This window comes from Fusarium solani, assembly GCF_023522795.1.
Source record: "Fusarium solani strain SB1 chromosome Unknown bctg00000004, whole genome shotgun sequence".
NCBI lineage: Eukaryota > Fungi > Ascomycota > Sordariomycetes > Hypocreales > Nectriaceae > Fusarium > Fusarium solani.
Window position 1 is genome coordinate 2,679,514 of NW_027072152.1, and position 25,990 is coordinate 2,705,503.

A 25,990-nucleotide genomic window follows, 5' to 3' on the forward strand; every position below is an offset into this window, starting at 1 on the left:
GTTCATTTCCCAAATCTTTCCTTTCCTTCTTCCCCTCACACGTCAACACTCATTAAACCCAGTTTACTTCTGGTTCTCGGGTCGGAGAGCGCGGACGGCCTTGCCGGCGCGCCAGATCTCGAGATCCCGGATCTCCTGCATCTCAGCCTCGTACTTCTCACGGTAGTCGGCCTGGCTGTTGTACTCGAGGGATCGCTTGGTCTCGGAGCCATCCTTGACGGAGTCGTACAGCTGGTTGAAGACGGGCTTCAGGGCATCCTTGAAGCGGGGGCTCCAGTCAATGGCACCACGGCGGGCAGTGGTGGAGCAAGCCTCGTACATCCAGTCCATGCCGTTGGCACCGATGAGGGGGTACAGGGACTGAGTAGCCTCCTCGACGGTCTCGTTGAAGGCCTCGCTGGGGCTGTGGCCGCGCTCACGGAGAACCTCGTACTGAGCAAGGAACATGCCGTGGATACCACCCATCAAGCAGCCACGCTCACCGTAGAGGTCAGAGTAGACCTCCTTCTCGAAAGTGGTCTTGTAGAGGTAGCCGGAGCCGATGGCGACACCGAGGGCGATGGCCTTCTCCTCAGCCTTGCCAGTGACGTCCTGGTAGACGGCGAAGGAGGAGTTGATACCACGACCCTCACGGAAGAGGGATCGGACGGTTCGGCCAGAACCCTTGGGGGCGCAGAGGATGACGTCGATGTCGGTGGGGACCTCGACCTTGGTGAGGTCCTTGAAGACGGGGGAGAAACCGTGGGAGAAGTAGAGGGTCTGTTACAGATGCTGTTAGTCTAGTGACATGACTAGTGTTGGGCGGGGTCATCTCTTACCTTGCCCTTGACGAGCTGGGGCTTGATGGCGGGCCAGGTCTCAGACTGGGCAGCATCGGAGAGGAGGTTCATGACGATGGTACCACGGGAGATGGCCTCGTCGACATCGAACAGGTTCTTGCCGGCAACCCAGCCATCCTGCTCAGCGTCCTTCCAGGACTTGCCGTTCTTTCGGACACCAACAATGACGTTGAGACCGTTGTCACGGAGGTTAAGACCCTGGCCGTGACCCTGAGAGCCGTAGCCGATGAGGGCCAGGGTGTCGTCCTTGAAGTACTCAAGGAGCTTCTCCTGGGGCCAGTCGGCACGCTCTGTAGCTTATCAGTATCATGATGATGAGTGAAGTGGGGTAGCTCTGAAGCCCCCGAGGCGTGAGAAGAGCTTACCGTAGACGTCCTCCTTGTGACCAGCAAAGTCAATGGTCTTCACACCACGGATCTGCTGCTGAGCCGGGCCGGCAGCGACGGGGCGGGCGACAGCACCAACACGGACGGCGGCGCGGGCAGCAGCAACAAAGGTGCGCTGCTGGACGCGGGGCACAGAGGCCAATTGGCGGGCCACGGGGGCGCGGAGGGTCTTGGTGAAGCTGCGGGAGGCCATTGTGACTGGAGGGGATCTGGGGGATTGAGGGGAGAGTGTCTGAAGATAGAATGAAGAAGAGAAAGAAGAGAAAAACTGGTGATGGGGAGAAAGGTTAAGTATAGCTAAATTTTCTAGACGAGGTGCCTGCCCTCTGGGGGGGCAAGCCAGATTCACCGATTTCGGCTTGTGGTGGGCTGTGGGGCCCACGCCGAGCAGCGGGGAAGGTGTCTGGGGCCAGACAAGTAGTGTATACACGGCTGAACACTCTGATTTGTTTTCGATTGCAAGTATCTACGACTCCGACCTGGAGAACCGCTGGGTCGAACGCAGGGATCTCACAGCTTGAGTCACGTCTAGAGCGGCCAATGGGTGGCGATTCAGTTGTCTAACCTACCAAGCTCCGTGCGTTCGTCAGCAGCCGGTGTCGTTGCTCGTCTCTACACCACGGCAACGCCTAAAATTGGAGATTTGATGCTCAATTCAAGTTTATGAACAAGAATTGAGTTGCATTTGCATATGTGTCAAGTTCTGTACAACGTGGTAGAGGCACAATCGACGCTGGCAGCAAGCCCCTCGATGGAACAACACTCTCATCTCACCACAAAAAAAAAGCTGTCCGCACTTGAGCTAATGCTGGCTGGGGTGAGCACGCGAAACAGTGGGTCTCAGGGCTTCCGGAGTCTGTGTAGTCTCCCCGGGAGGGCTCCATCCCCAGCAGCCGCATGTCGTCCGATGCCAACCCCTCTGCCACCGCTGTCCAATGAGGCCTTGGCCAGATCAAACGGGCCTTGATGTCCACATGGATGTGGCGTTTCCTGGGTGAGGAGCATGTTCGAGATGTCGGGGCATTGTCCATTACTCCGGCCAGCCTTCTGCAAAGGGTCCGGCGTCAAAGGACAATGACTGATGCCCCCTCTCCCCGGCTTGATCCACTTGCTCCGGGTTACGGATGCGGCGTGCGTCCAGCCGCTAGCGGAGCCGCCGTGGTATGCAACTCTCACCATACATACCTACATCCCTGACAATGGACGTGATGCCTTTGGCTGCTCATCAATGTCGGTGTGCATACTCACAAAACAAAACCCCGACAGCCCGGTGTATGCCACAGGCGTAACGGCCCGATCCCGTCCGAGACCCCGTTATTCACGACCAGACAAGCTGAAAGTGGTGATGGCGTTTAACCACCCAGTATATTTCTTCAATCTCATCTCAAACCCTCACGGGGCAACAACCGTACATGCCCTCCTCCTTCTCAACATGGTGCCCTATCCTCGAAACGCCGCTGGGGGAAAGGAGCAATGCCTGCTCCGGATCATGGACTCGTAAGACACCGGGCGATGCATACCTACGCCTGTATGCTTGCTTGTTCCTTGTCAGACGCTTCGCCGCGAATATCAACACATTCATTCAGCCGTCTTTTTTCATCCCCAAGTCTGCGAGGACACATGACAAGCCAACCTCCCCCCTAAAAGTATTCCATCTTCTCTTGTGGCCTAGATCTATTTGAGGACTCTGTCGTAACTCTGGCCCTTGACTACACCACCGCCCATCGCGGTTCGGACGTTGCGCTTGAATCCCTCGCGGTTGTTTCGTAGGTCTTCGGCCGCCTCCTTGTTCAGGGGATCGGATGCGTTGGGCTCGAGGAAGAGGAACTGCAACCGTGTTAGTCACCACCCTCCAAAGCTGATTCTTCTCGCAGTGCTTAGGAGTCTCATACCTGAAGTCCGACTATCACCGCGTTCAGGTTCAAGACTGGCTTCCAGTCTTCTCGGAGAATGTTCAGGCAGACCTTGCCCTCGAGGTCGATGTTGGGGTGGTAGATCTTCTCCCGGCACCGGACCTTGGGAGGCTCGTGGGGAAAGTTTTGGTTGATGGTGAAGTCGAATGTGAAGCGGCTGCCGCGGTACATGCCCTCGTCGGGATCGATCGTGAGCACAAAGTTGAGGATGTCGTCGGGGTCAGGGAATTCTGTCTTCATCGTGGAACCCAGGGAGAGCTCTGACAAATCTGTATGCGCCGCATGGTCAGTCTCGTCATTCTCCTTGAACACCCCTCCAAACACACAAGCGTGGGAGTCTAGACGTACCCTTTTGCACGCGCAGCTGAGCTGCCGTCACCTTCTTCTTCTTGCCGCCTGAGGCCTGGCCCTCAGCGTTCTCCGCCTCTTTCTGCTCCTTCTTCTATGAGGGCGTCAGCATCTGCGCGCCATCAGGCTTCTCGGCAAGTCATCTCACCATCGACCATATCTTCAACATCGTGGACGGCGGGGGCCCTTGTAGGTGGGCTGTGTCGGGTGGGATTCGGTGAACGAGTTGAAAGAGGGGATCGAGTCGAGTCCCAGTCACGGTCTCTAGAATAAAACAAAGTTCAATATGCGCAAAAACAGAGGAAAACGCCGGGGAATATAGACGGCGAGGTCAGCGTCAAGTCGTGTGTTGGCTTGGTAAGAAGCTGCGAGAACGGACTCGGCGGGCGGGCTGGGCTGGGCTTGGTCGAAAAGGCGATGATGCTTGATAAGATATGGAACTCAGCCGTAAGGCAGCCGGCCTGGATGCCGCTGGAGCCCAGCCAACTCACAAGGTGTACCCACCCAAGTCTAGGCGGCCAATTATCATCACCTCCTGAGGCAACTCGCCGAATTCACAAGGGGAATGATTACATGTCACGTTGTCAGTCATGATGAAAGATGGACTCATCACTCAAAGTAACTCATATCATTCAAATGCGTCATGAACCCCCAAGGGCAGATGCCAAACTGAAAAGACTACATAGAGATACACTTTAACTGTGTGTGCGTACCTATCCCGATCCAACCCCGTTTCAATCAATGCCCTCAGCCGCAATCAAATATTTCTTTTTGATTTGATTCGATTCGATTCGCCCTCCATTAAATAATCAAAACAGACAACAAGCAAACGTTACACAGTAGAGGTATCCGAGAACAACCCAATTTATCTACTTTGACAAGCGCCATGTCCTCCGTATCCATGGCTCCCCCACAAAACATGCGAGTGTAGATGATTTCAACGTGCGTAGCCTGCCGTTGCGTTCACCGTCTCGAGAAGCAGCACATGAGGCCGGTCTTACCCAGGAACCACAGGAAGCCGATGAAACGGACGATAGAGAGCACGGCAGTAGCCCACAGAAGGAACTGGAAGTAGTGGGCTTTTCGGGCAGTGGCATCCTCCTATAGGATTCGTTAGCACTTGACACATAGTAAAACCAGATCACAAGAAAACTTACGCCAAGACCAAGACCATCGAAGTTATCGCTGGTAATGCAGAGAATGAGGAAGATGTTGCCAAACAGCCAGGTGACGACAAGGCCGGTACGGAATGACTTATAACCATCCTCGACATCGGCCTTCTCGACCTCCTCCTCCTCCTTGAAGGGAGCAAGGGCTCGGCGGACAGTCTGCTCAAACTGGCTGTCGATATCCTCCTGCTCCAGCTCGATTTCCTCGACAACGGCCTCGTTCTTGTCGCCCTTGGTGACGTGGGCAGAGGGAAGGGCCTCGGCCTTGTCGGAACCCTTGGTACCCCAAGAAACATCGTGCCAGTTGTTGAAGGCGTAGACCATGAGAATGTTGATGTAGGTGGACATAAGAACCAGGTAGTAGGGGAAGGAGTGGAACATGTGCCAGGGGTCCAGGTACATGAAGGAAGCCACAAAGTTGAGACCATAAATAGTGATCAGGGCAACGAGAATGACACCACCTGCGCTGTCGCCGCCGAAGAAACTGTTGAGGAATTCTTGGCCGGAAGCGAACGAAATCTGCTGTCCAATGGGCTTGTCAAAGGCGCGAACAACCAGGTAGGCTGAGAGAACCAGGATGTAACCCTGAATGAGAGCAAAGACCATGAACGAAGCAATGTAGGTGAACTTGGAACCCTTGGGACGGTTACCCAGAGCCAGGATGAACTGGAGGATGACGAAACCAAGATATGTCCACTGAAGCAGAGCGTTGACCAGAGGGGTAGCAGTGTCACCAAAAGGCCAGCCGTGAGATCCGCTAGTCACCTTGGGTGTACCCACGAGATCCATGATGACCGAGGTTGTAAGCCAGTAAGAACCGAGAGAGAACCAGGAGAAGAGAGTGTTGAGGAAGTTGTAGATGAGCTGGATGTGGAAGAAGAACATGCGGATGATGTTGTGGCCCGACTTGTAGAAGCGGCTGAAGTGCATCAGCGAGTACAGAGTGGCGGCGAACGAACCGTTCAGCCATCGTCGACGCTGTGAGATGAATTCGGCGGCACCTTCAGGAACATCGGTTTCACCCTTGGCAGCCTTGATATAAGACAGATGCCACTTCTGGCCAGCCTTGGCCACCAGCTCGAAACACAGGATACGATCTTCGGCCAAGAACATGTTCTTCTTGAAAATGTTCATGCCGTCAATACCCTTCTTACCAAGCATCTTGGACAGGGTGTGATCACCGTGGAAGTACTGCTCCAGGGGACGGCCCATGATAGCTCGGAATCGGTACGCCGAGAAGGCACCGGGCAACACACTGACGTAACCGAATGCAGACTCGAGAGGCTTGTCGAGAATGTTGGAGATCTTGTACTCGAAGTTCTGGACAGCAACGAGGGGGTTGAACAGCTTCTTGCCGCCCTTACCCAACATGGCGTGAATTTCACCACAAGCGCCACCGAGATCCTTGTCGTTGTAGAAACCCTCCCAGAGGGCCAGCAGAGACCGAGGGCTAGGCTTGGTACCGGCATCGATCAGGATACACACCTCGGGGTTCAGGATACGGCCAAAGGCATTGAAGAGCCAACGGTGAGAGTTGATCTTCTTGCTGTTCTTCTGCTTCAAGCAGAAAATCATCTGGACGGGCGGCAGAGTATTGGGGCCGTCGTCGGTGGGCCGGATGAGCTGCTGGTTGGGGGTGACGGAAAGCTGGGAGGTGTATTCGAAAATGTGAGCGACGGTCTCCTTGCCGTCGACATCCTTCTTGATGACACCATCCTGGTAAATACCCACAGTCGCGAGGACATCAAGGGTGTTCTTGTCGGCCTTCTCGATACCGTCGAAAACCAAGCACACGACAATCTTTTGCCAGGCAGGGCCACCCTTGTTCCAGAAAGTCGATTTCTTAAGGTTGACAATGTCGCGAATGTTCTGCATAGTGTGATGCAGAGTTCGGGCAAGCAGAACCTTGTCTTCGTTGTAGTAGGTAATGGCAATGAGCAACTCAGTGTGTCGGTTATACATGCGAGGTCGCAAATCGTAACCGTTCTTCAGGGTGAAGTCGTTAGGGTCACAGGTAGCGGCTGTGTATCGCATCTTCATGAACTCCTCGTTGCCACCCTCGACATCGCGGTAGCGAGCCTGGACAGCGTTCTTGATGGCACTGGGCACCGGATAGTCGATGCTGAGAACGGAACCCTGAACGAGCTTGACCTTTCGGGTATTGAAGCGCTTCAGGCCACCGCCCTTGCCAATCATGGGCTGCTGCTGTCGTTCGACCCAGCTGTCTTCGGGGTCAAAGGCAGAGTCGGGTCGGGGAAAGGGGGCGGGCTGGTCGAGGTTGGCGCCAAACTGGCCAAAGCTGCCGGTGTGTTCGCCATATCCAACACCGGGCTGAGGAGTCGTCGAAGCTCCCGGGGCGTATGATTCAGTGAGACTGTAAGCTGAGACGGGGCGGTCGGGGGGAGTACGAGCGCCGAGTCGATCTTGGTCGTAGCCAGAGTTCAGGAGGCCACGGCCCTGCTCCTCGTCGTTCTCCTGAGGGGGAAGGTGATACTGCTGAGCGGTAAGAGTTAGTCCTTCCGCCATCTCAGGTGCGAGCTCGAGGCGTAAGCAGAAAAAAAGGTGTACTCACGCTGCCACCAGGTATGTCCTGCATCGGGTGTCCCCCGTACTCCTGATCACGGCCATTGTACGCCATGGTGAATAGTAATGCTCCCGGAGCCGCTCAGCGCAGAAAAAACGATTCGGATCCAAGTGCGATGGATGGATTTTGGCGATGGCGATGATGGGGGAGAGATGCTCCTTTGTGTTGTTTGGGGATAGGAGCTGAAACAGGAGGAAGTAGATCCAAATGCAGGTCACGGGCGTGGGTGCGGGAGCTGCCTCTAGGTCCACTGGTAAAACGCAGCAACAAGCCCTGGCAACGGTGACAAAACTCGAGGCGCCAGCCTCTAAAGAATGATGATGGTTAGTTAAGGAGGGAGGGAGGGGAAAGGATGAGAAGGAACAGAAAAGTCGGAATTAGGAGGGAAGAGCGAGGTTTGAATGGCGGGAAGGGGAAGGGAAAAAAAGAAGGCCAGCAATAAGCAGCAGGGTTTTTTCTGACGAAATGTTTTGATGAAGGGCCCCGGGGACGAATCTCGTTTTTGCTCCACGGCTCACGGCCCTGCAACCTAAGCAAGCTTGCTGTGCTCGAATGGATGGAGAGAGTAAGATGGAATAGGGGACTGGCTACCTGTGCTGCGCTACGCGCTAAGCATGCTGAGCCACTCCGCCGTAAGTTTTGGGGGGAGGATCCATCCCATCTTCGCATCCTTGTTCCCACTCAGAGACACGCCGCCCAACTCTGAGAGGCTGAAGATGGACCCAATTGCTTCCAATTCTGCATCTCGCAAGCAGCAAGCAAGCACACAGCCTGGGAACCCTTTCTCTGGATGCTTCTGCAGCCGGACAGCCCTGCTCAGGAGACCTCCGCAACCGCGCCCAAAGATGCAGCCTCCTCCAATGCCCGCTGAGCGTTGACGGGCAGCCCGCCCAGAGTTTACTGGTCCTCTGCAGGTCTTGACGGCCACCTCCAGGAGGCGCGCTGCTAGCTCCAAGCAGCTACCTGCTTGCTTCCTCCAGCAAGTCAGCCTCCTCCCTACCGGACGCAGCATCCTGGCTCGTCATCCCCAATTCGGGGTGCCTTGGCTGGAGGAGGCGGCGGCGGCTGGGCTCTCTCTCATCAGCCACCTCAAAACCATCCATGGGGCTTCTGCTCACCGTACAAACGCGGCTCGCTATTTTTCACTGTCTGTCAGACAGACAGTTGGATCTCTTGGCCGGCAAATTAATGGAGAAACCAAAGTGCCAAAGAAATGGAGACGTTGCTTGACTTTGACGGGCACCCCTGACATCTTGCATTGAGCATCCATGGATCATGCCGCCGGGAGATGCCACGCCGCCTTTGGAATTGTATACGGCGGCGGCTGCTGCTTACCTGCCTACGGTACTTGATGCTCGGGCCTCGTTGCTCATCGTCCCCCTCCAATTCCGCTGTGCAGGCTCTCTGATGGGGAAGAAAGGTCACCTTCCAGAAGGTCTGGTGCCATTTCTGGTCCCTTCAACGCCGTCACGCCTCCAGCTCCATCCCCTTTCTCCCGCCACAGCCAGAAGCCATGCGTGTATGCGTTGTACGGTACGGAGCATGGTCCCTAATTTCCCCCAAAGGGCCCGGGCTTCGCAGGTTTGGTCCCGTCGAGCCTCCTAGGGCAGTGATCCTCACGCCTCAGTCCTTCACCCTTAGTCGGCGAGCGGTACGGTACCCGCACCCAGCCCTGCCGGCTTACGATCCTTTCTATTGACCATTGGCCTGCTTCAGCCGGCTGAGCCTGCTGGAACGCCTCGTGGCAAGCCCGCTCACCTACAGAGTTAGGTCGCAGTTTGTCTTGTCAGCGTCAGATTTGCCCATGTCCTGGTTGGGCTGGCTGGGCTGGGCGTTGAGAGGTTGGTGCTGACTTGCCAACGCACAGCACTGGGACCCGGACTGGACGCCCAGAAATGGCATGTGCCTGTGCCTGTGTCTGTGTTTCTTCCCTGCCATACAGAGCCCACAAGTACCGGGCATCGTTCTGTGAACCCGTCCACTGGAGAGTTGCAGTGACATCTGGAAAGTCCAAATGGAGATCCCCCCTTGGGTCGGCCGACTGGGTCAACTTGGCTCTTAGTCCGAAACAGAGCCAAAGCCTCCTCCTGTACCCAGAATCTGCCACAGTTGAGGTTCCAAAAATAGCCCCCCCTGCTTGGTGAAATTGACTGGGATGAGCCGAGAGGCCTGGGGCTGGAGTGCGAGATTGGGGCGCAGGCATGTTGTCGTGAAGACGCTAGCACGGCGTTGGCCGCCTTTTGGTCTCCAGCTCTCTCTCCTTTGTTCAGCCGCCAGGGTATGGGGAGGTATGGCAGCTGTCAGCTTTGGATGCAACAAAACGGCTTCACTCCGCTCCTAGTTTTAAGCCCCCAACTCTGGGGCATAGGGCAAGACCACTGGTTCGGCAAATCTGACTGCGTCGTGGTGCCTGATAAAGATGCATCGATAGCCCTCAATCGACAAGCAATACGGATGCGATCAAGTCCGAACCATACCCATAGCGTCCAGGCTCTTCTGCGTGTAAGACATGTTCGCCGCCTCACGTCAGCAGCTTATGGGCGGCCCGCCCAAATGGGCTCGTTGTTCCCCAGGTCTATTCTCTCAAGAAGAAACGCCGAGAAACGTTTCCGGCCAGGGACACATCGACTGTAAGGCTCACAAATGCCGCGATTCTCAGACGGAATTCCTTTTTGGCCAAGGGCTTATCCTGAAACCCTCTGGTGGAGATAATCGCGAGATAATCTGTGACGGCCGACCCTCGACAATATATGTAAGGCCAGCCGCTGTGGAGACCGTATTCCTCTGCCAACAACAGCATCGACTTTGCTTGAGGGAGCGGACGCACAGCTTTGGGCTACAGCTTTGCCCTACCACACGTTACATACGTCCTGGATGAGGAAATCCCCGGATGGCCATTTCCCGTGTTGAACAGTGGGCCAATTTGACTTGCCGTCACGATCTCTCGTGCTCAACCCCGAAGCATGTAGCTCCCGTGCTCGGTTCACCACCCGAGACATCAGCCACTGGTTGTATTATCGAAGCATCTCAGAGTCCGTGTGTTCCCATGCATTGGGACGGGAAACGACATATGCTACCCTAAATGGTTGTCGTTCCCCGGCCACGGCCCGCTGAATGTCTGGAAGCATGCTGCGGCGACGACATGACGAGGATCGAGAAATGTTTATTTCTGCATCGAGGTTCCGAAGTCTTAAAATATGGGAAGTGACGCGTTCTTCTGCTGCCCACGTAATCTAATAGACGCTATCTGGAATCGAGTGTTGTTCCTGGACCATCGGCAAGTGGGCGTGACAACGCACCGAGGCAACGGGATGCCGAGTTCCATTCTCAGTCAATATGAGCCTTCGTGTCCAACGACGGGACGTCATGCCACATATCAGCCACCGTCGCTACCGGAAGGGAGCGATACCTCTGGTGGACGGTGAATGGAGGACTGCTTCTATCACGGTTGCGGGAGCATCTCGCCTGGCTTGATGCTTGGTAGCCCAGTCCGGTTAAGGCTCAACGGCCGTCTGAGTGACAACCAAGAACATGTGTTATACTTGGACAACAAGCCTGATCAGTAGCGAAGAAATATCCAAACCCAGGAAGGGTTAATAAAGGCGATCATTATCGGTATAATACAGCTGGATATAAGACGCACGGTGAAATGGCAAGATTTCCGCCCGCCCTGCAGCGTAGCATGCGTGATCCGGAGAGAATCGAAACGGTATCACACCTAGGGTAGGAAACATCAGATATTCCAACAGGGACCGAGTAAACTTGCTCACTGGGCTGTACGGGAACAAACAACTCCATGTCAATATGTTCGGAACAGGCTTCTGGACCTGCAAAGTGAGATGAGGCCAACAAAGCGGCCGCATGACTGTGCTGTGATTCGTTGATGGGTAAATGAGCCACTGGTTGGCTCGAGATGCGTTGTTGCTGAGCGAGCCATTCAAACAACACCAAGCACTGCAACCGTTTCAACAAGACAAATGCCCTCGCTAAGGACCACAGCCACTACCACGGCAGAGATTCACCGCATCACGCCGTGATCAGGTCTCTCTGGAATGCCTTCAAGCGGGGACCCGACTCCTCCGCAGGGTCCTGGATCGGGGGGTTGTTTCGAACTGAGGGACGCGCGTGCAGGCAAAAAAAGAGTATTTCTGCAACGCCCGCCCGAGTCTGGCATGTAAACTCGCGCCACTCACTGGCCAGCCGGTTGAGAAAGAGGGTGGTGGAGAGGAGTTTGTGCTACCCACGGGTGGATTTCGCCAAGTGGAGGAGGGAGGCCTGAAGAGAAGAGGCCTTTGTCGTCGTGGTTGGCCAGACCAAGGCATGGATCTAGATGATGGATATGGCGACACTGCATCTTGAGGAGGTGTTTCTCGCAGCTCATTCGATCGCTGCCGTTGGCGATGCCTGCAGGGCCCTGAGCCTCTCGAACCGTAGGTACCGTACGTCTCCGTCGGTAGCTGTCCGTAGTTGGTCGTAGGTTGGTTGCATCTACCTATCCATCCGGGCCGCCCTGCTGGTGTTCACCTGAAGCTGGCTGATGGCCTGCGGTACCTGAGGTATAACCTGGGCTCATTCATGCTTGGACCAGGGAAAGAGATGGGAGGTACTTGTGGTTGAGAGGAAATCACTCATCGGGCAAGGTACCAGCCCAGTGCCCAGTTCGTCAAACTGCACAGTGCATATCCGGGATGATCAGGGGCCTCAAACACTGGGCTGTGGGTTGCTGGCCGGGATGGCCAAGGGCATTCCACACAATCACTGACCCCGCGGACGACAGAATCAGGGGCAGCGGCACCATAGCACACGGTGCGAATAGATGGCGCGCCGTTTAATTGTTTCGCTATGGCCGAAAGGATCCTAGTGTGGCGGGCTGCCCCTGTCACCCCGTCCCCTCGTGCTTCCAATGTGGTTGCAGCGCTCGCCCAGTCGGTCGCAAGACCAAGTTCCCGGCGCTTTCCTTGACTCTTTTCTTTGATTTGAGTAAGAGTCTTGCCTCCAGGCCCTCTTGGATTTCCCTCGCTCCTTCATCGTTCTCCCCGTCCAAACGATCGCATCCCGCACGCACTCACGCAAATCCATCGACCGTCAACCGTCAAATCGACTCGAGCGGAGCCTCCGACGACTCTTCTACTTCTTATCCATTCGCTTCGTTACTTGAGCCGTCGCCTTGGTCGATTATGTCTCCTTCTTGCGCCTCCTAACCAGCCTTCTTTTCATCCGAGCTAGCCTCAGAATCCACTCGTTTCTTACTCACTCTCCTCGCCTTTTCTTCCACCATTTGCCGACCTCTCTCAACTCGAGCCTGAAAATATACCTATCATTCTCGCTTGGAAAGGACTCGGCGAACCATTCAATCCTTGTTTTCTTTTATACTATCAACCATCTGTCGCAAACCACCTTCGAAATACACCCATCGCCAAGCCTAAGCCGACAACCGCCCAACTTAGGCTTGACTGATCATCTCAAGTGATCGACACCTGCCAATCTGGGGCTATCGATCAACTACAACCTCCTACTAGTCTCTCATTACTGGATATCAACATGGAGGGGCTTCATTACTTCTCGTCCAGAGGCCTGGATGGGCCTGGATACGTCGTCGCGAGAGATTTGAACGAAGTTAGTATGGGTAAGTTAATACGGCTCCCCCTGTGTGCCTGTCGACGGCGTCTGATCATCTTGTCTAGCGTACCAACTCGTTCCTCGAGACGGCAAGTGTATTCAATGCGATGAAAACACCCAACTTGAATGCCCGAACTGCCCCGAAGGCAGTGAATGCCGATTTACCGTACCCCTCGAGTGTCAGAAGTGCCCTACATCGTTCTGCGACGAGAAGTCTGCATCCCAATCCAGCAAAAGCTCTGACGGCCCAAACATCGGTGGAATTGTTGGTGGTGTTGTCGGTGGTGTCGTCGTGATCGTCGCCATCACATATCTGGTATGGAGGTTCTGTGTTCGACCCAAGAGGTCACAGATTCCCACTTCCATCTACGTTGAAGATGTGGATGGCCCTCAAGGCTCAGAGAAGGATGCTGCCTCAAGGGGAACCCGACCACCCTCAACACACACCGTTCACTCGATCGCTTCCACCGTCCTCACCCGAGCCTCCAACATTATCCAGATCGCCTATATTCCCGGCGTCACGAACCGAGCGACTCCTACATCACCAAATGTTCTTGTCCCCCCCGTTCCTCCGATCCCTATGCACCACGCCGCGGCCGCCCGAGGCGAAGGAAACGACGACCAGCACTTCTTCGTCCCTGGCGACCTCCGAGACTCAACCTACTCGGGTCTTTCTGGCTACTCTGACCGAACCTCATACGCCCGCACCTCATACGCACCTCGATCCAGCGTTGCTTCGACCATCTACGGAAAGCAGGCCCAGGTGCTCACGCCCGCCCAGACTGGAATGCGCGCCAAGCCCACAGTTGTCAGTGTTAAGTCCGTTGGCAACAGCAGCGTCGAGAGCAATGCTCCCCCGGTTCCCAGTATCGACTTTGAGAAGTTCGGCGGAGGCCGTCCCAAGAGCGGTGCCAGTGCCTTCAGCGTCGGCTCGACATTCCTCAACAGCGCCAACACTGCTACGCAGGCTCGTGCACAGGTGGTCAAGGTTGGAACACTAAAGAAGGTGGATATGGGAAGCAACAAGTCCGAGACGGGCTCAACAACAGCATCATCATCAGTGGGAACCTCGCGGCCCACAACACCAAGCGCAAACGCTACTCGAGACTCGAGTGCCATCACCATCATCGAAGACTCTCCCTCAGTAGACCAAGGACCCTTCTCGGACCCTCCCGACCGACCCAGCCCTCAAAAGTCCAACAAGGCGCCCAGCCTCGGAGCTGTGATTGAGGAGTCGGCAGTCGAGAACGAGAAGCCTGGGTCCTCCCAAAGGCGAGACAGCAGCCCGTTCGGGGACCAGCACGCGACAAAGGAGTGATGATGGAATTTCCTTGTCGTTATATATCAGAGTATTTTGTTTGAAGATGTCACGAATCTAGCCTCAGGTTGGATAGAGGACATATCTTACAATCTGCTTCTCTTCACTTCAATGTCAATTTTTTCTTGGATAGACAATTCCGGATCGATCTCACTTGGGATATAGCAACCCCCCTTTTTTTTGTGTTTACAATTCAAATAGCGGCGACGGTTCTTGGGTATGGACTATGGCGTCATGGAAAGGGAGCCGCGGCAAATGGCTCCGAGGATGCCAGGAGGTTATGGAGGTCTCTATGTGTCTATTGAATAGAGATGATCTATCATGTACATACTCTCTTGTTGACATGAATGATTTGCCTGTGTGCCTATGTGTCTGTTGTGTTTAGCATGTAAGCCTGACCTTGTGAGAAGTCTTGTTATTCAGCAGTGAAGGCTTGATAGTGGTGGTCGTTGCCATGTCTCAGCTTGGAGATTTGGTCTTGACTCGAGGACACTTGATGAGGGGGCAAGCCATTCAAGATGACGAGCCGTCTCTGGCAGAGTTTACCATCGCTTGACTGCCTTTCGTCCTACTGCGGCCGCTGACAATGCGTCATGAGATTGTGACGAAGCCATCGCCAGTTTTCGGCCGCTACCCAAGACTAGGCCGATAGCATCACTAGGCCGACATGATCGATCAATGACATTCAAGTTCCCCGACGTACATGATTCGCGACTCGGGAGTTGAAAAAAAGAGGCTTACGGTTGTTGTCAAGCGTCGTCTGGTAAAATCAAGGCAATGGAATGGAATGCCGTTGACCGTCAGGAAAAGAAGAAAGCTTCTTGGATGATGGTGAAACGAGCTAGAAGAGCTGGACTCTTCTCCTTCTGGTTGTGGCGAAACGTTGGCTTCTAGTCGGCCGTCTCGACATGTTCTGCTACTTTCTTTGAGGGGTGTGTATGAATCTCGCGATGATGAATGGCAACGTTGGCCGTGAAGTCTCTAGACAAAGCAATTCTTAGCTGCTAGTCAAGCCATTGCCTGTCTTCTTAGCACTTCTGACATGCATTCAATAGATTGGACATGTCCCGTCATGACTCCCCTCAGCCGATCCAACGCTAGTCTCGATGTCCGGGGAGAAAGAGAGGGGAGGGGAGGGGGGTATGGTAGGGGCGGTTGTGTTTAGCGCTACCGTCCAAGAGGGCTTTTATTGATCGGGGAAGAAAGAGGCTTTTGACTTGATCCGCAACTACAAACAGTGAGAACCCCAACATTGTCTTTTTCCTGCAGGGCTGATTTTTCGAAAATTGTTGACAAGTAGAAAAAATCTGACGTTGGAAGGAAGGCTTGGTAATGCAGGTGATGACCCTTTGGGAGATTCTGTCATGTCGTTCAACTCTTACGTGTAAGGGCCTAATTACTCTCTAGTTAGTATCCGTGTCTGTCCGTAACCTAGATGCCCTTTTTGTTATGTCTTTTTCCAGGGTTCATTGTATCCATTCTCTAGGCACCCCGGTTCCGGGACCCAATCTCCCCTGTTCCCCGAGTTTCCCTGGCTTCTTCTATCAAAAAAAAGTTTCTCTCTTTCTTCTGGTGCCCCCTGATTACCTTCCCCCTTTGGTGCATTTCCGCCATTCTACCGGAATGAGGGGACACACAAGCATAGGGTTGTATGTACCATGGAGATGGGGAAAAAAATGTTCCATGTCCTCGGAGGGAGAAGTGACCATTGTCCGCAAGTCCGCCGCAAGGGGTAGGCCCAAGCACTCCTTGGTCCCGTGTGCTAGCCTCCGATCAGCACACCGTCCGCCGGCCGGACCTCCTCCGGTCTTGACGCCGTCTCGGGGAGTAAGTAGTAATTGGTAGCGCGCATGAGGGGAGGTAACAATGGGAAAACTTGCTCTCGGGTCTTGTCCTATCCGAAGAACGAAAAAGAAAGAAAGCAAAAAGAACCATACTACGTAGTAGAGAAAAAAAGTATCCTCTTTTCTTACTTTCCACGCCAGCCAGGGGGAGACAGCAGGAGTGGAGAGGGAACCCTACTCTCCTCGCACGATGCTACCGAAAGCCTGGTCTTGATGGACTTGTTCAACGGCGCGGTCTTCGGAGTTCGAGCCGGTAGCATCGGCATCGGATGCTTCTGTGTTAGTGAACGAGGCTAGAAGCGGTGGAAGCGTCTACACTATGTAGGTATCTAGGACGATCTGCAAGACACACACGCAACGAAAAAAAAAAGCCGCATCAATGAGAGGGAGAGGGGACTTTGTCATCGCTCTTGTATCCATTCGTAGCAAAGGCCCGGCCGGCACTTAATGAGCCTGTCATGTTGAAGCATTCCCCCCAAAGGACCGGGCAATAATGAATGACATCTTTTAGTCTTGTTTTGACAGCTTTTCATTAGATCTAATTGCTCGCGTTACGTTACGGACACCAATGTCCATTATGGCTTGCTGTCCCGAAACGTCTCTCTACTCTGCCCGTTTTGCCATGTTTCCCTCTCGACCCTGCATCTCCCAAGGCAAAGCGCCACCATCTGCAACCCCCAAATCGTGTCGATGTACTCCTCCCGTGTGCGTGTACGTGCGTCGTCACAACATGAGTACTTTGAGGAGAAAACAAAAAGACAAAAGCCCGCCCCCCTTGGCGCCATCTCGAGAGAGTGAGTGTGTGAGAGGGATCATGGTTTAACAGGTAGGTAGGCCCTTGCGTGGGGGGAACAAGAAAAAAAAAGGTTCACAACATTTTGGAAAAAAGGTGTGGAAGGAAATCAACAGATAGCAAAACTTGACCGTGTTTGTATCGAGTACACGCATCTTATCCCATCGGGGGAACCTTTGTGGCAGCCCATACAGACACCAGTAGATTAGTTACTGTAGAGCCAACCTCTGCCTTTTTTTTTTTTTTCTCTCCCACGTACACCACGTACGTAGCCTATCCCCCACCAACACAAGAGACATCCCGTCCCCATGGCATGGCATGGATGGATGGTGTCAAGAGAACCCCCACCTCTGATGGACCGACGCCCATGAGATTTGGGTTGGATTCGACAGCCCTGCCTTGCCATGCCATGTCTTTTGGTATCCAGAGCCACTGCCACTGCCACTATCACTGTCACTCCTTCAGGGAAGCACTTCGTGATATGATACATGCTAGACAGCCTCAGACACGAGCTTCAGCTGATTGCGCATGACATCAGCTGGGGGAAACTGTTTCGAAATCGTCATCAGAAACAACACGCACGCGGCTGCGCCCATCCATCTACCTCTAGTAGTTATGGATCGCATGTCTCCCCCAGCTTTGCCTGCTCCGTGCGCCGCACACAGGGATCGATCGACTGCGACAACATGCAACGCGACGCCTGCTCGTCAAAGTGTCAAAAGTGCGCCCATGTAAATACAATACACCCAAATGTAAATGAGGCTAGACCTCGATTCATTCACTCATTCATTCCATCCATCTATGGATGGATCCGTGGATGGGGCCGTCCGCTAACCAAGGGTCCCCATCGCTAATGACACAACTCCAACTTCCCAATACAGGGGATCATCCAAAATCTCGGTGCTTTTCAGGTCATCTTCATTTCATCTTGCTCTTGTATGGCGAGCCGTCATTTAGATACATCGGCCCAGCTGCCCACGCCCTCCCACGCCGTCCAGCTCCATCTCGTCACCCCTGCCCTTCTCTGCATCGCTTGCTGCCAGATCCAGCCGCCATGGCCAGCTAAGCCACCCCATCCACCCCTAGATGTGAGCATGGACAAGCCAAGATTATGCATTCTGCTACCCGCCGTTCGCACTTCGCTTGTCCTGTTCCAGGACCGCCTGTCCCTGCCCGCCGAGGGGCACCCGTCTTTCCATGGGGGCAAGGCTTGAAACACGTCAAGTCAAACCCAGCCATCATGGACATTCGAGTTGCTCAACCTCGACCAACTAGTCCCTCGTATCCCCTCCCCAATCGAGTCATGCCAGAACGAAACGTCGTCGTCTTGTCCCTCCCTGCCAGGGTCCGTCCAAGAGTCGATTGCCAAACAGGAGACCGCTGACAAGGTAGACCACAAACGTCCAGCCGAGACTGAGAGTTGAAACTCGAGAAACCCCACGGCATAGACAGACAGATAGCGAACCAAAACAGGGTAGCTTTCCAGAAACTACGTCGTCATACACGACTGTGAAGAACCCCACGATTGACAGACAATAACGCCTCCCAGGTCTTGGTCGTAAATTTTGGAAATAAGAATAGTATAAATGTCAATAGATAACCTAGCGCCCCAAGAATATGCCTCTTTTTGTTCGTACGCCATTCGCCGGTGCGGAACTGCTTCTGCTTTCGTTCGTCGTTCGATGCTGCGTCGTCATGCCGCCCTCGTCGTTGGGCATATGGCCATCTAAAATTGCAGGAAAAGAATAAAGTCCGTCTCTCCGTGCCTCCCGCTGTGTCTCGCCAATCATCTCCAAGTCGGCGGGCATATCCCGTCGTGGGTGAGGGGTCGCGCCATTGCCGACCCCTCATCCGCGGTTGTCGTCGCCGGCTTCTCATCGCCGACCCCTTTGCTTTCTGGTTGTCTTCATTTTTTTTTACTGTCGTCTTATTTCCCTCCTCTTGATTGGCGGAAGCATTCCTCCTACAGTGCGGGCGTGGTCGCTCATAACACAATGCACTTGGACTTGCTTCGCTCGTTCTTCCTTCGGTGTCTATCGTCGCGATCACCGCCTCTCGCGTCGCCGTTGCCTGTTCGCGTTCGGCCACTGGACCTTTCTGAGGGTCGTGAAGATTGTTGCCGCTGTCGACGTAGGATCCTAACTACGTCGTAGAAGGCCTTCTCGACATTGATGCAGTTCTTGGCCGAGGCCTCGACAAACTCACAGCCTAGCTCGCGTGCGAGGGCGTGGCCTTCTTGCGTTGAAACTTCTCGCTCGGTGACTCGGTCGCTCTTGTTGCCGACGAGCATGATAGGCACGGGCAACTGGGGGTTGGCGGCAGAGATAGGTGAGCCGGGGTACGACGGCGACGAGGCGCACGACTCCTTGACTCGTTGAATCTGGTGATGAAATCGCTTAATGCGGGTGAAGGATGAGCGTGAAGAGATGCTGTAGACTAGGACAAATCCTTCGCCGTCACGGATCCATTGGTCTCGTAGCGCCGTGTACTCTTCCTGTCCGGCAGTATCGAGCACTTCGAGCATGCACGGCTGACCGTCAATGACGACTTGCTTTCGGTATGAATCTTCGATCGTCGGGTCGTACTGTAACAGGGGGTCAACTTCAAGGTCCCATGCACTGGGTGCGAGCAAGCACAGGCAGGTGATGAAAACTCACAGTCTCGACAAAGTGTTGCAAACATAGCTGGATGGTGAGAGCCGTCTTTCCCACGCCACCATCTCCCAATACCACCAGCTTGTACAGCACCATTCGGCCGGCCATGATGACGGCGACGGCGAAGAAATCGACGAGGGGGGAGAAGTCGATGCGAGAGGGAAGAGGAGAGTCAAGGGGTAGAAGGGTCCAGGCGAGGGAGGACCGAGGAGAGGAGAGGAGAGGAGGGTGGGAGAAAGGAGGGTGTGGTCGGTGATGAGGCTCTCGAGGTTATGGATCGAGGGTGGTTGGAGTTGGTGAGGTTGTCGTCACGAGCGGAGGAGAGGCGAAGACGAGGGACGACGGGAGGAGGGGGTGGCTTGATGGAGCAAAAAGAGCTGTGACCCAGCAATTGCAGCTGCGGCGGCGGCAAGGCAGAGGCAGAGAGCGGAGGCGGAGGCGAGGCGACTGGAGGCAAGGCACAAGGCAGCGCGAGGCGGCAAGCAAGCAAGCAATCCAGAAGCAAGCAAGCAAGCAAGCAAGCAAGCGATGAGTGGATGCCAAACGGGTGAGCGAGCGCCAGTGGCGAACAAACAGGAACAGATTTAGCAAGGTGAGGTAAGAGTAGCAAGGCAAGGCAAGGTAGGTATGGAGGTAGTGAGTGTATAACGCAGGTAGTAGTGTCCAAGAAAAGAGACGGAGGACTGGACAAGACCAAGACAAGAGGGCAGCTCAAGTTTAGATGGATGTTTGGTCTAGGCGTCGACGTGGAGCTGGCGCTGGAGGCGAAGTTGGGAAAGACGGCCGGGTGGAGAACTTTTTTTCTGGTGCTTGCTTGGTGCTTGGTGCTTGTGCTTTGCTTAGGTGCTTGGTGCTTAGTACATCCGTCCCTACCTTGGGTTGCGTGCACGCACTGGTACCTCCATACCTGATGCTGGGAGGCCCATGGCATCCATCCAGCAGGCATGGATCCATGGATGGCATGGAGCCCATCCACGCCCGCGGGCGGGGCGCCAGGTTTTACCAAGTACCTGGGTTGAAGGTACCCATGCAGCACGGGGACGCAGCAGCGGTACTCGCCAGCCCGGGTCCAGAGGGGGGCTAGAGGACTTCCGGGGTCACTTTAGGGGGGGCACCAGCAGCAGACAAGCCACCTCACCTCGCAGAGGGCCTAGTACCTTGTGTGGGCGATTTACCTGCCCCAGAGGTACCCTCTGTCGGTTGGGCATTGGCCAGAGGGGAATGCAAGAGCACACCACTCCCGTCCGTCGAGGGCGGCCAGCCCAGGACCGAGATACCTCGAGATAGAGTGACGGACGGGGACTCACGGACGGGGACCCTGAGGTGGGATGGAGCAGAGGAATTAGGGGGGGTGAAGGGGGACATGGCAAACCTCCACTGAGAGGGGGGACAACACCCAAGAGGAATCAAATCACCTCGACGTCGCAGCAGCAAACAGTAGCAGGTACTCGGTAGACCTGGATAGGATATCGGCTCGGTGGGCGAGCCCGAAGAATGGGAGCGAGCGAGGGTACGAGGCCTTTGGAGGCTTCTGATAGGCGAGGGATGAAGCCGGAAGGGTGAAGCGGCGGCGGACGACGTGCACCCCCTGGTCACCAAAGCCGCTGCTGGGCGACTCCCACTCCTCTTCACCTTGGGGATTGTGTCCCCTTGTTTGGTGGATAAGCAAGCAAGCATCTGGTCTGGAGCATTGGTACTCGAGCGGTGCTGCGTGGGAGAAATGCTCGTGCCTGGATTATGGAGAGCGTTGCTTGTTGAGCCTTGTCCTGCACAGATGGGCGGTTAAATCTCGACCCAAGAGCGCTCATGGCATCCATCTCCAACAAGCAATGCGTCTTGCATGAGCAGCTGCTCGCTCATCCCTGACGGCGCGGGCTGGCAGGGCATGGCATTTAGCTGGGCTTGTCTTCCTCAACAGGCCTCAGAACCGTCCATCGGCAAGTACCCGGGAGCCCGGGTCACGGCTCGGTTGCGGTGCACCGTCGCGGCGCGCGGGCGACTCGACCGGCGATAGGATAGATACTTGGCGTCGTCGGCCTTGATCCGTACTCTGTACAGTAGGAGTCGAGGGAATTGGAACATTACCCGCGCTACGGCGGCGCTGGGCTGTGAGGTAACTGAAGAACCATCCTGACTGGGCCAAAGACGTGCCTTAGTGGTTGGGGTGGGGTCATTTGGGGACATGTTGTTGCTGTCGCAATTCTTGTCACGTCTTTCTCTCGATTCTGGGATTTCTTGATGGGATTGGATCTTTGTGAGGGGTTAGTACAATTGCAATCCGATACACGGAGCAGGCTGTGCTGTGGGTATTGAAAGTGGCCAATGTCAATCGAGTTATCGTGAGTGAAGAAAAGAAAGAAGAAGTAAAAAATCTTCACGGGTCTTTTTTCTTTTCTTCTTCTTTGTTGCTACGTCCGAGGTTGCGTTTTTTCCCCTTCTTTCCTTTTTCCACCCTAAAATTTTGCTTCTTTCCCCTACTGCAGCAACCTGGTGGTTGCAGCTTGCAGCAAGCACGCAGGAAGGGCCAGGTGGTCGCAGGACTGGTGAGTGGTGTGGTGTGGTTGTGTATGTACCTGGGCTTCGTCAACTAGAACAGGCTCCGGTCCCTGCAAAGTCCCTGCGAGGTACTGCGACACCTTGCCGGCGGAGGCTTACACTGCGTCTGGTGCTGAGATACCGCAACTTCACCTGCAGGTTACCTCGCAATCTTTTAGCACGATGCCCGAGGGGACAGGGTCCTGGTCTCCCCGGGAAGTCCAGTCCTAGGGGGGAATAGCGAGGTTTGGGGAGGAGCAGCTCTGGAGAAGGGGTGGTGGCCTGTGCTGAGGCAGCTCTGGGTGACCCGTTGGATGGACCTGGAAGCTGCCCTGCCCTGCTGTCTCGGGCTGGACACCGACCAGGGGAGCTTTTGGAACTGGAGGGGGTTGTTTGGCGATGTTTACACACTCGACTCCACGCAAGACGACGCTGTTGCTGCTGCTGCTGCTGCTGCTGTTGTTGCTGCTCCTGCATGGTGGAAATATCTTCCATGCCTGGCGTAATTGTCGGTCAACAACCTTGGCGGGCCAGACATATTGCTGAGCCCATTCATGAGCTCATGAGCTGCAGCAAATGCAACAACTGCATGGAAGATCGCACAATGGTGAAGAAGGGAAGGGAAGGGAAGGGCACATGAAAAATCTTTTCACGGCCGGCCACGAATCGATGGATGCAAAAGAAGCGACGAGCAACAAATCACGGATCCCAGCAGTTCCAGAGCCGCGCTTGTCGGCCCCAGCGACCGGCATTGGCGGGTCGTCCAGGTTGGATCCCCCTTCGGGTTCTTTCAAAGCAATCCCGCCCAGGCAGGGCAAGGGAAGGGAATGAATGATGGATCCAGTCTCGTCTCCATCTCCAACAAGCAAGCTCCAATGCCCAAGCTGTGTCGTGCTGTGGTCTCTGCTGATGGGCGGTCCTCCACTCTGGGGAATTTTTGTCCCTGTCAATGTTGATCTTGCTCCTCTCCGTCCCTCTCATGCCGGCTTCTGAGAGCTCTCCACCAAAAAATCCGAGGTTGGAGAGAGGCTGGAACGTTGGGCACCAGCCGAACCCGGCCTGAGGGGGCGGGCAAAGAAAAAGGCTTGTCCCGTTTTAATGACACGGCGCAACCCCAAAGATGGAGCCATGGATCGCTGTCGACGACGCCGCCGCCTCCTTCTCCTTCCGTTCCCTCGGTCCTGGTCTCGCCCGGCGGATGAGGGTGAGTTTGAGGGTCAGCGTCAAGATGCTCCGGCGTTGAGCGTCCCATCCCAATTCGGTCGACCGAGTCAGCTGGGCCCGGTTTGGCCAAAGAGGACGCACAGGACGGTCTCCGTGATGTCGTTGCTTGGTCTCTATGGACGAAACGGCTTCCCGGGGGTCGATTTCAAGATAATGACAGTTGAATCGTAACTGCATGGTTGGATCCCTGACCAGGACCCTCCCTGGAGGGGCTCTGGCCTCTCTCCAGGGTGGCGCAAAAAGGAGGCTTTTCACTTTCACGATCCCCCACAGGGCACGCACAACCACACGACGGGGGGCGCTGCGCTGCACTGCACTGCAAATGAGGAAGCCCAGTTTACTTGATACCCTCTGCTTGGCACCATCTACCAAGTCAGTCCACCGCATAATATTCCGAAAAAACGACTGCCTGGCAGAGCTATCCCACGTCGTACGCTACATGGGGCGCCGCCTTGCCCGTCTCGGTAGGGACCCTGCTTTTCTTTGTTGTCTCTCCCTGAAGCTCGCCCCGACCTCTGGCTCTGCCCCGAAACAAGATGGAGACGGCCGGGACGCTCCAGACAGACAGCCGCCCGGCCACGAGTCGTTGTGCGGCATTCTGGGAGGTGGCAGTGCTGCAATGGGCCGGGCACCATCCGTCACTCCGGCGAGCGGGTTGGATACACAGAGTCAGTCGGATAGAGACTCGACAACGGGAGACCCTCACAGGCACGCACCGCACCGCACCGCACGGGTGCTGTTGCTCCGTGCTTCACCCGCATACCCGCCCGCGGGCGTCTATCTGGTCTCGTCACTCCAGTCGTGTGCCCATGCTCGTCGGCCGGCGACCCAGACCTTGACCCTGCCGTGCGCCTGCACAGCGGCTGGCACCGCCAGGGGCTGGTGAGCCTCAGGATCCTCGGGGTGCATCATAGCTCTCGTGCTAGCTAGCTGACTTGTCTTGGACCTGCCTGTTTGCCATGCTCTAGGGATTGGGTCATGAAAGAATTGCCCGTGCTGTTGGTGGCCAATCCCCGCAGACACGTAAGAGTCGAGCAACCCGATAGCCTCATGGAGCAAGATCAGAAGAGGGTTCCAGGCATAATCCCAGCATTGGATCAAACCGTCATGCGAACCGTCCCCTCGACGTAACCCCGAACGCGTTTGTCTCGACGGCTTGGATCTTGTCGTGTCTGACACCCCGCAGTGACATCAATGAGCCAGTGAGTTGGACAGACACACGTGCCAGGTACATGTCGGCCAGGTATCTTGTTCTTGAAGTCCCCTTTTCCACGAGCTGGATATTTCCATCCGTCGTTTGGTGACACCTGTTGGCCGGGTCGGGTATATTTGGGATTGGATTCGATGCAGGTCCAGCCGGGCCAGCGGCCCCATTTTACCCCACACCAAAACGTCAACGTCCAAACCTACTAACAGTGCAGTACATAGGTACAACCTCCAAACTTGACGACCAACCGGTTTTGCACATGGATGGGAAAAAAAGCCTCCGGGACAGCGCAGAATAGCATGATGCTGATTATGCGGGAATATTCCTTCGTTCTTGCCTGATGTCATTCACCCATCCTTAGGGCATCTCATCCAGCTTCCCCATTCTTCTGTTTAACTCCTGTCTTCTCTTCAGCTATCGGAGCTTAATGGAGCTACCAAGGTCCTTAACACGCACCCCGGCCTTATAGGACCGATTGACATCCCATCCATGGATCCTCCTCCGTCCCTCCAACGGGCACGCTCTGCCTGTCCAAGTTAGATACAATATCATGGTCTAACCACGTCATGAAAAGCTTTCCAAGCCTAAATCAACCATGAAGGGAGTTGCTTCTCGGTCGTATCCTCGGTCCGCGGCGCGCGCCCATGGGGTAATCTTGACGTCTTTTTCCCCAGACTTTTTTCCTCCCCCCTCTACAGCGGATGTAGTCGGCTAATTGGTTGGTTTTCAAGACCTCATTAAAGACTTCGGGTGTTTGTGGGATCAGAAGCCGTCTTTCGGCCCTAGATGCCTCTTGAACCGGCCACTTCGCTCCTTTCAAACACCCGGCATCCCAGACTGGCGGATGTGCTATCCGGCGAGCCCGGTCAGTTGGGCCTCTGGGATTTTGTCTGGGGTTCCCAGGTTTTGGCCAGCCTTTTTGCGGGGGAACGAACGAGATGGGTTGCTGTTGGGCATATGCATGCCCTTCTTCCTACGGGCCTACGGCTGATACGTGCCATGACGCCGCTGGCAACTTGTACTTTACAGGCAGCTGTTTTGTCCCAGTCGTGAGATTAGCGGGCTGTTGGCGCAGAGTTGAACAAGAGGCCTTGTATTTTCAACAGTCAGAGAAATAGCATCTAATGTCGCGTGAGCATTACGTTAAAGACAGGCTTAACTTGTTAGTCTGGCACGGACACACTTTGTTGACCACTTGGTTCCGTGGTTAGCCTAAGACATTCAACGGCTTCCGCACTTGTCGGTCTCTTCAGGGACACACACTCTTTCTCTCTCTTCCATGTCCTCCCACAGATGAGATATCTTAAATTGCCTCACCCACAGCGTGCCATTCCCAACGGCTGCTTCTAGAGTCGCATACTCCACACCCTCTTCACTTGGTCCGGGGAAAGGCCATGGCTTTCTTCGATGGCCTTTGAGCGAGGCCGAGTCTTGTTCCTTCCCCTCCCCCCTGCCAATGCAACCCATGGCTTTTCCAGACGGCTGGCTAGTGTGCTTCTGGGTCCGGGGGCCTTTGTGTCTGCCTTGTTGAAGATCCTCATGGACTTCATGTCACTT

General features: G+C 55.0%; 5 protein-coding genes across 5 annotated transcripts; 1 reads left to right on the plus strand and 4 right to left on the minus strand.

The window, feature by feature from the left end:
- Positions 1 to 63: 63 nt before the first annotated feature.
- Positions 64 to 1,418, minus strand: MRS44_007902 (uncharacterized protein; the record flags this gene model as incomplete). The annotated part of the gene is made up of 3 exons (XM_046272705.2): positions 64 to 759; positions 819 to 1,129; positions 1,205 to 1,418. The coding sequence occupies 3 exons, from the start codon at positions 1,416 to 1,418 to the stop codon at positions 64 to 66; spliced, it is 1,221 nt and encodes a 406-aa protein (XP_046134086.1).
- A 1,481-nt stretch (positions 1,419 to 2,899) lies between these two features.
- Positions 2,900 to 7,293, minus strand: MRS44_007903 (uncharacterized protein; the record flags this gene model as incomplete). The annotated part of the gene is made up of 7 exons (XM_065620696.1): positions 2,900 to 3,052; positions 3,118 to 3,398; positions 3,487 to 3,580; positions 3,635 to 3,750; positions 4,488 to 4,587; positions 4,644 to 7,148; positions 7,228 to 7,293. 7 exons carry the CDS (start codon positions 7,291 to 7,293, stop codon positions 2,900 to 2,902), a joined length of 3,315 nt encoding a protein of 1,104 aa, XP_065476768.1.
- A 5,487-nt stretch (positions 7,294 to 12,780) lies between these two features.
- On the plus strand, positions 12,781 to 14,176 carry MRS44_007904 (uncharacterized protein; the record flags this gene model as incomplete). Its single annotated transcript, XM_046269190.2, has 2 exons — positions 12,781 to 12,865; positions 12,924 to 14,176. The coding sequence occupies 2 exons, from the start codon at positions 12,781 to 12,783 to the stop codon at positions 14,174 to 14,176; spliced, it is 1,338 nt and encodes a 445-aa protein (XP_046134082.1).
- Positions 14,177 to 18,797: 4,621 nt separating this feature from the next.
- Positions 18,798 to 19,575, minus strand: MRS44_007905 (uncharacterized protein; the record flags this gene model as incomplete). The annotated part of the gene is made up of 2 exons (XM_046281063.1): positions 18,798 to 19,397; positions 19,471 to 19,575. The coding sequence occupies 2 exons, from the start codon at positions 19,573 to 19,575 to the stop codon at positions 18,798 to 18,800; spliced, it is 705 nt and encodes a 234-aa protein (XP_046134081.1).
- A 1,303-nt stretch (positions 19,576 to 20,878) lies between these two features.
- On the minus strand, positions 20,879 to 21,651 carry MRS44_007906 (uncharacterized protein; the record flags this gene model as incomplete). Its single annotated transcript, XM_065620697.1, has 2 exons — positions 20,879 to 21,197; positions 21,413 to 21,651. The coding sequence occupies 2 exons, from the start codon at positions 21,649 to 21,651 to the stop codon at positions 20,879 to 20,881; spliced, it is 558 nt and encodes a 185-aa protein (XP_065476769.1).
- Between the last annotated feature and the right edge of the window lie 4,339 nt (positions 21,652 to 25,990).